Source organism: Pygoscelis adeliae, unplaced genomic scaffold (assembly GCF_000699105.1).
Source record: "Pygoscelis adeliae isolate BGI_AS28 unplaced genomic scaffold, ASM69910v1 Scaffold42, whole genome shotgun sequence".
Taxonomy (NCBI): domain Eukaryota; kingdom Metazoa; phylum Chordata; class Aves; order Sphenisciformes; family Spheniscidae; genus Pygoscelis; species Pygoscelis adeliae.
Window position 1 is genome coordinate 9,775,999 of NW_008824283.1, and position 9,168 is coordinate 9,785,166.

General features: G+C 41.4%; 1 protein-coding gene across 1 annotated transcript in view; it reads left to right on the plus strand.

The window, feature by feature from the left end:
- Positions 1 to 9,168, plus strand: part of PPP4R1 (protein phosphatase 4, regulatory subunit 1) — a 56,697-nt gene that overhangs the window by 28,224 nt on the left and 19,305 nt on the right. The window contains exons 9-10 of the mRNA XM_009318590.1: positions 618 to 1,135; positions 8,665 to 8,837. Coding sequence (XP_009316865.1) covers positions 618 to 1,135; positions 8,665 to 8,837 — 691 coding nt within the window. The remainder of the gene's footprint in view (positions 1 to 617; positions 1,136 to 8,664; positions 8,838 to 9,168) is intronic.

Sequence of the window (9,168 nt, forward strand, 5' to 3'; positions counted from 1 at the left end):
ACAAAAGAGACATGGACATACTGGAGAGAGTCCAGTGAAGGGCCAGGAAGATGATGAAGGGACTGGAGCATCTCTCCTATGAGGAGAGGCTGAGAGAGCTGGGACTGCTCAGCCTGGAGAAGAGAAGGCTCAGGGGGATCTTACCAATGTGTACAAATACCTGAAGGGAGGGTGGAAAGAGGACGGAGCCAGGCTCTTTCCAGCGGTGCCCAGTGACAGGACCAGAGGCAATGGGCACAGCCTGAAACACAGGAGGTTCCCTAACAACAGGAAAAATTTTTTTTTTTCACTGTGAGGATGACCGAGCACTGGCACAGGTTGTCCAGGGAGGCTGTGGAGTCTCTGTCCTCTTAAATATTCAAAAGCCACCTGGACACAGTCCTGAGCAACTGGTTCTGGGTGCCCCTGCTTGAGCAGAGGTTTTGGCCCAGATGACATCCCAGAGGTCCCTTCCAACCTCAACTATTCTGCGATTCTATGATTTATTTTGCTATACTGTAAGTAAATCTAGTTTGATAAATAGCAAGCTGATAGCATGTGTGTGAATTTTCAAGAGCATCTGTTTGCAACAAGTACATTTTGTTTTTTAAATGCTCGTTTGCTTTGGCACTCAACAGTGAACAAGTCAGGACTACAGAAGATGTCACAACAGAGGAAGAGCACAACAGGACAGAGGATCTGTCTTCACATGTTGATAATGATGATTTTACAACAAAACTTGAAAATGCCATGGAAGATCAAAATACAGTGTCAAATAACTCCCAGAGGGAAAGTGATTTCCAGACTGAGTCATCCTTCCATTGCACTTTGTCTTCAGAATCTTGTGGGGAAATGGCTGACGAGGACAAGCGAAGTTCCCATTGCTGTACAGCGGGTCTGCGGGAGGCTGGGCTGAATTCACAGGAAACCTCTCTTTCAGAGCAGGAATTATACAACTCTTTCCATTTCTGGAGGACTCCACTTCCTGAAATAGATATTGACTTCGAGCTTCGGCAGACTTCTGAGATAATACTCGATAGAGAAATTCAGGAACTCACTATGCCAGTGTCTCCAAACATTCCTATGGCAACAAGGAAAGAATTGGAAGAAATGATAGAAAATTTGGAACCCCATATAGATGATCCAGATGTTAAAGGTATAGTAAAGATACTGAAGCATTTGTAGTGTTTGGAGATATGCATATGTTGCTCTAGCTGTTTGGGCTTTAACCTTTCAGTTGTTTTAAAAATCAGAAGTATTACTTTCTCCTAGTCCTCAAAGAGATTGTATCATTTTGATTTAATTGTGAAAATTTATGATTAACTAAAAGGGAACTTGCATTTCTGTAAAGATGTTTAAAGCTAGTATGATTCCTTCCATAAACTGAATATACATACAGTTAGCAATATAAACTTCTGACTGCCTGTTTTGACAGTATAATCGAATAGATGGTTCAATGGCATAAGCTGTTGATCAGGAAACTAATTTGTAATTAGCATACATGCAAAATAAGGCAGAGTAAGATTCCCTCCCCCCCCCCCCCCACCCCCCCCCCCCAATCGATGTGTGATAAATGGTTTTCATTTTATGCATTATCCATTTTATTTTTAATGAATTGGTTTTCTCCATTTTTCTGCAAGGTCTTTATTATTGCAGTCTCATGTTGTCGACTTAAGTGTGCCAAGTTTGTTGGGTCAAACTGAGAATTGATCCAAACTGAATTCTTGAAGTGAACGCACATCCTCCATTTTAAAAGCTCTTGAAGGGTGGAGAAGGGTTTCATAAGTATGACCAGCCGGTGGAGCAGCACCTCAGAGATACCTCCTGGGCTAAAATGACTTGGCTATTTCACACATACCTACTGGAGATACATTTCTCTTGGTATTCATATGCTGAATAAATTCTAAGGCACATCAAGCTTGAGCGTCACAGTCGGAAAGTCCAGAGGTACCACTAAGGAAGAAGCCGTGTTATTCTGGAGTTGAAGAATCCCTAGCGGAAAGCATGCCTCTATACCAGAAAAAGTAGGAAGGAAAAAGAGGGGCAAGTTGGGAGCGGGGAAAAATATTTTAGAATAAACTGATACTGCTTTCAACTTTTTTGTTGTTAGTAGGTTGATATGCTAATAACTTCTCTTAAATCCATTTTGGGCTGCTTCTATTTAATCTATTGTGAAGTCAGCAGATGAAACTTTGTTGCTTTAAGAGTTCTTCAGGCACTCTCTCTTTAAGGAAAGAGATAAGAAAAAAAAATTTCAGCCTTGCTAATGATCTCAGTCTTCACATAACCCATCTCTGAAGTCCACTGTTAAAACTGGCACTGCTGTTTAGGTTTGCTTTATAAACCTTGTTCTGTTGAGTTACGGAACATATCTTAAACACTTTTAATGAAGATTTATGTAGGCATGTATTTGTACATCCAGAATTGTCCTGTGTTACAGGGTTGTTTCTGTTGTGTGTGTGTGTGTTCATGTCTTGTTTCAGAGCAGGTTTTGGGTTTTTTTTTGTAGCTCTCTTGACTGGGTGTCAAGAGGTTTTCTGCGCAGTTGTCGACTAGCACTTGCGCATTTCAGTAGAAGAAAACTGTTACTAGGTTGTCAACACCATGGGTTCCCAGTTGCCCACAAGTTAGGAAAGATTACAGTTAGGGTTACCAGTACCATTTTTTCTAATTTGGGGGTTGGGGGGTGTGGGTAGTCTTACTCAGTCACCTTTGTATTCTGTTCAGTACCTTTGACCTGGTCAAGGCTGTGTAGGCATGAAACACACCTTCTAAACCTTGTTGTCTTTTTGTCTTGCCTGTACTCTCATTATTCAGTCTAAATGCTTCAGAAGCTGGAATTTAACAACATGCCTGTTTTGATTTGGTAATGTTGCTATTTTAATTTTACACAAAGTGCATTGAGACATAAGGAAATTGAGACTGAAACTGGTAGAATAGTATTCATTTTGCATACTTGTCTCAAACACTAAAGCATGCATAGAAGTGGTAGGTATCCAGACTTTAGTCTCTGAGTAGCTGATTTAGTGCCTATGTTTTGGACCCTACACTCCATAAATTGTGACAAGAGGGAGGTAGACTCCCTTTGGGGGTGATCTAGAAGACCAGAGCCCTGACTGCCTCTTTGCTCATGGCAATACCAGGAATAATGCTTCCATCTTTGCCATGTAGAACTGTTGTTGCAAACTGATGGTATAAATATTCAGTCCAAAGGTTGTCTTAATTTGTTATTTTCATAGAAATTTTATGAAACTTCTTAATGTCACAGATAATTTTGTCTCCAGTATACGTGGCTTACAAGTGTTTGGCAAAACAGCCCTGGTCCCAAGCGGTGCTTAGTGTCTTTCCCTGCTCCCCCCACCCCCCTCCCCACAAGACTAACCATTACGTTTTTGAGTCTTGTACTGTGGGTGGGCTGGTTCTTGACAGCAAAGACTGAGCAAGCTAGGAAATCCCCCCCCCCCCCCCTTTCTTTCTCTCTTTCTTTTTAAATCCCTGTGACCTTTTTCTTGCACTTACTTTCTTCATTGGTTTGCTGTCACCCAAGTCCTGGATTCCTGCTTCCATGCTGTGCTTGTGTCTTTATTGCTGCAAGTGGAAGATGCTGTGTTCTCTGTGGTGGGTAAGTGGAGGCCTGCCATACTGGAGAGCTCCCATAGATACACATCTTCTGGTTTCTATAGCAAATGGGGCAAGCATCCTAGAGACATCACAAGATGAAGTGGGGATGAGTTAGCAAAAGAGTAGTTTGGGAATGAGACTCTAGTGGATGATGTTATGCATGTGTCAATAAGGTTAACTTGTTCAGACGACCTTAACTCTGGCTGTACCTAACCTCTCAGTGCTTGACTGTGCAACTTCAGCATCCTTTCCTTAACATGTTTTGTTTTGGAGAATATTTTCTAAACTTAAAAAAAGAAGAAAATTAATACCTGTTGTGTGGAACCATATTGGCCAGAGTCATCGGCACAGAGTTTTTGAAGGTTCTTAAGATCACACTTAATTTTTATTGTTTGACTCTGCAGAATAACTGGCGATGGTTATAAGGTGATGTCCTTCATGGTACCATCAGTGGAGGTTGTTGATTTCCATTTTGCTAGTTGGTTTCAGAGCCAGTCCCTGACAGCTGAGGCAGGTGTGCAGATTTGGTACTGGAGTTCAATGATTCTTTCTGAGTCAGAGGAGTACAGCTTTTTCTTTTTCTTTTTTTTTTTCCTGTGCTTTGTGCTGTATATGCATCCACAGCAACTACTATATCTTTGTACCCCTCTCCCCTCCCTCCCAAATGAACTGTTTGTCGTTGTGTGGGGTTTTTTTGGGTGTGTGTGTGTGTGTTTGTTTGGGGGGGTTTTAGGTTTGTAACTTGGCTGTGTTTTCTGTGTTTCTGTAGCGCACGTCCCTATCACCAGAGCAGTTTCCATTTCAAACTTCACATCTTTGCTCCAAGGCACAGAGACTAATGGCATCTCTAGCAAATACAGTTTTTTTAACAGTGACCAGCAACTGCCATAGAACATATTTTTTTCTGTAATCTCATTCTCAGGAAGGGGTGAACCACTTTAAAGATTTTTGGGAGTGAGATTCAGTTACCTTGAGGCTTTCTTTCCAGAACTAGCTTGTTGCTAAAGTGATAAATCTGTGTAATAGGTAGCTGAGCAGTCAGCAACCAAGATAAAGACAGCCTGTCTTCTCACAAACAAACTCTACTGGCTAGCAGACCTACACAAGCTATGCAAAATTAAGCAGTGGTATGTAATCCCTGTTAATAGGACCTTTCCAATCCACTGGCCAGACATCCTGAGGGTTTCAAACTGGGAGATGGAAACCTGCATGTTCCTCTGAAATATGCCAGCTCTTTTAAAATTATCACAGGGTCTTTATTCAGGTCACCTTTTTCCAGTTCCCTGAGGCTGCTGCCATCTTCGTTTACTTCAGAGGTTGCTTTTCTTTCCCCAGATGTTTTTATTTCTTTATTTTTCTTTCCAGGGATGCTTTCTTCAGCTTTATTTATCTCCTCATGTTCTGCATAGAAAGTGCTAAATCATCTAATGTCAGCTTTTCTCAATATTATTTGGGGGAAGAGAGAAAGCCTGACTTGCAGGTTACTGGGGTAGCTGTGGCTTATGCCGGTTACAGGCTGCTTTGCCAAATGGAGACCTAATAGGGATAAACCAGCCCAAATGTGGGGTCAATTGATCCCATTCCCTTATAAAAACTATGTTTATAAGTTAGGTTACTAGCGCTGCCTGCAATAAAAGTCTAAAATATATTGTTAACAGAACAGTAGGTGAGGAGGAAGTGGAGAAGAAACTCCTCTTATTTTTATGTTTTCATTACTTGCATCTCTGTACCCATTGATGCAGCCCACAGCTTTTGCCTCTGAGTAAGAAGTGAGGGTAAGGAAGGCAAATCCTTCAGGAAAAAAGAAGAGAGCGTGCCACTTAGAAATATCAGTGTCTTCTAGTGAAACATCAGGAGAGACAGAAAACAACAATAAAGCGTATTGAAAGAACAGAAACTCCTGAGGACCAGGAAATTTAATAAGGCCAGGTAAAATGTGGTTTTGAATTTAAAGGTTGTGCCAGTTATTTTAGGATGCAGGTACAGTAGCCGAGAGTAAATAATTCCTTGCTGAAAAATACTTTTCACCTGAAGCAAAAGTCAAAGGAAGAAAGAGTTAATTAGCAGATGGTTTAAGATCTAGTGAACGTTGACTTTATCTTACCAATGCAATACATGAGTTCTGTGTTATGCACAAAACTGACCTTTACACTCCAATTTTTATGGAAGGTAGTTTTGAAACCTAGTTAGGCAGCAGGTTTTCTTCCAGTCTTCCTCCTGAAACCTTGCTTCCCAAGAGCTCTGAAGCGTTTCTCTGTCATGCGTGAGAGGGGAGACTTGTCCTTTGCTTGTACTTCTAATGGTTTTCTGGAAAACACTGCCTGTCTTATGCCTGTAGGAAAGCTCTGTGTGGAAGATGGGGAGGAGCAGCAGCCACCTCAGTCAGGAGCGTGTCAGCACAGATCTTGGACTGTGTCAGTGTGTAATGGGATCACGAGGGGATGTGCCCTGGCACCTGAGCCTGGGGTGGTGAAGACAGCTCATTAGGATGCTGTCTCAAGTTTCAGTATCTTCCAGGCAGCCACCTAGAGCTGTGCACATACATGCACATACTCACACATGCATTCTCTTTCTCTTCCTCCTTTATTAAGCACTCTACCATTCTGGAGCCTTCCATAGTGACTGTGTTTGGCTCTTTTTTTGGCTAGGACCTTAAGATGTTAACAGACTGCCAGGTCATTCACATTTCAGTGAATGACAGCACCGGAATCACCCTTGGTGACAGGACCTGTGAAGAAGCACTCAAAGAAAGAAAGAAAGAAAGCACTTGCCATTCGATTAAATCCTTGGGAGTTTGGCCTCTCCAGTCCTTCATCCTCATGTTTTGGGATTGTAGAATTGACGAGAAGCTGAGAAAATGCACGTTTGTGTCTTATCTCCTCTAGGGCAGGCAGAGGAAATCAGGACACCTGTGGTCTCCATCCCATTAAGCCCCTAAGCAAGGGTGGTCCAGGCGTGCAGGCTGACAGTGGGGCATGAGTGGGAAATATGTCTTGGAAAATTGCCAATTACTGCTGTGCATACCTTCACTTTTGTTACTAGAAGTAATCTTTGGAGCTCTGTGTGGATTTTTCAGTAAATACATATTCAGTGTTGAAGCAGTATGTGTTACCTAATCAGGGTAAGCTTTCTTGACTTTTAAGTGAAAACAAGAGGAGTGTACATTTTTCATGAAGTTGTCCTTCATGACAGAAGTCTTCATGAAAAATGTCTCCTTGATGTGCAGCAGGTTATAATACCTTGATTGATTTCTCTAAATGAGAATAAACTGGAAATCTCACAGGCATTTCTTGCCCTAGCAGCTGCCACCTATTTTGCATGGTTTTGGGGTGGTTTATTTAACTTTCAAGTTTTGGAGGAATTTACTAGCCTTGATCTTCTTTATTCTTGTGGGCCTTAAAGCACAGAGGTTTATTGTCAGTGAAGTAATACTTGAATAGTGAAGTCATAGCAAGCTTTTGTTAATCTTACAAATTGTACTGTAAAATTCCTAAATTTTATATATTTATGTATAAATTATAATATGCATTATAGATACATGTTGAAACGATATTTTCTAACAGTGTGTTTTATAGTGGAAGTATTAGTATGCTGTTAGTCTTGTTTTTAAGTTTCTAACTTGCTGTGGTTTTTCTGTTGAGGTGAATTACAGTAGTACAGCAAGAATATCTTTCGGTTATTCTATCAGAAATTTGACGCAGTTACAGAGCTAGCATTGCATATTGAAAAGAATTATCTTTAGATGGAGTCTGATGAGCAGGAGTAGAAACCAGTGAATCTGTAGTGTGTTTTCCAATTTTTTGCTAGCTAAGATTGTGCTGAGTTATTATTTTGCTTCTTGTAACAGATGTATTGCATATCTATTTCTTCTGTCTACAAATCGAGTCCAACTTTCTTTGCCTACTTCTTGTTAATAACCCTATTAAAAAAGCTAGAGGGAGAAATTCAGATTCTGTAACTTAGTATGGCAACATGGGATTAAAAACAAGCATATGGTTTCGTGTTTAATTTCACAATGAGCATTTAAGAAACCTTGGAAAAGCCAAAGCCTGTGAGGAGCAGAGCTTCTGGATGGCTGGGTAATTTTAATGGGTCAGGAGATTATCCCTCCTTACCTTCTTGGAAAGAAGTGAAGGAGGAGAGAGGCAGGGTGGATCAGTCTGTGCTGAATTCTGTGTCACTTGCAGTTAAGATTGCCTCTGATACCTCATCTGCTTAGGTCAGACTATATCCAAGAAACATTGCTCAACAAAACTTTTTTTAATTAGAAATAAACGGAGGGATGGAAAGCAGAGCAGTCTCAGAACTGCTGGATCTTTTTTCAAAAGAGTGGATGGCAGTGTGAAGTGCTAATGCTTTCTTTTGATGGATAAGAGGACATCAAACAGTGCAACCTTCATTATTCGTTTGGAGGATGCAAGGAGTCTAAAGCATCCTGTGCAGAAAAGAGTTACTGGGGTCTAGGATCTTCCTATATAGATCTCGCTTTAGAGTTGCTACAAAAACTTAAGAAATTTAAATTACAAAAACTTAAGAATTTAATGGCCATATATCTAGAGAGACAACCTCTCAGAACCGAAATCCTTTCTGTATGAATAAACCTGTTCTCCACCTTTTATTTGAATTACTTTCCCCTTCTCTCTTATTATTCCCACCTCCCACAAAAGACCCAGTCAGTAAATTAATATTCATGTGCTGTTCTGCCCCGAAGACTATTTGCACCATTAATATGTACCAAGATTCTTAAAGAACGGATCCTGCCATAATAACAACAGTCTCTTACTCCTAGTTTGTTTGTTTTTTTTTTTTTTTGCTTTACAGACAAATTTCACTGAACTGTAGTGTGGTTGAGCACCCTAAGGCAGATTAACACTCCACTCCTTTCCTACACTTTATGCTAGTTGTCCCCAGTTTGGGATTTACTAACAGTCAGTAATCTTAAATTTGTACCTGCTCCGTAGTTCTTCCTCCATCCTTCAGTTAATTAGTCACTGTCTAAAAGCTGATTTGTGGACTTGGTTTATTGCAGTTCAGTCTCATGTATTTCTCTTTCATATGCTGCAGCACAAGTGGAGGTGTTGTCTGCTGCACTCAGAGCATCCAGTTTGGATCCTCAAGAAGAGACAATGGCCAGCATCGGCAAGGAAACAGACTCACAGACTGAACTAACCATCAATGACCAACAAAATTTTAAACCTATACTGGGTGATATTGTGCCTTTAATTGGTGACACTGAGGTAAGAAGTGAGTTTTGTACTCTCTCCCACCCCATTAGGATTTCCAGGGCTCTGGTAATAGAGCTGTATTTTGCGTTTGTGTGGTAATTGTGCAGTCACTCGCAGAGGCGATCAGCTCCAGTGCATGGCGCGGCAGTTCGCGAGGGAGGGCACGCAGGGAGGGCGCCTCTTGGAAGGAGAGGCATTCCACGGGCCGAGTGGGGGTCTCGGCGTGTACATAACCCAGCAACTGGGCACAGGTCAAAGGCACTCATCCTACCTGACCCTCAAGGCAGAATGGTGGGCACTCATCTGAGGGTAGAGGCCGCGGCTCCAGCTCCGGGGTGTGCAC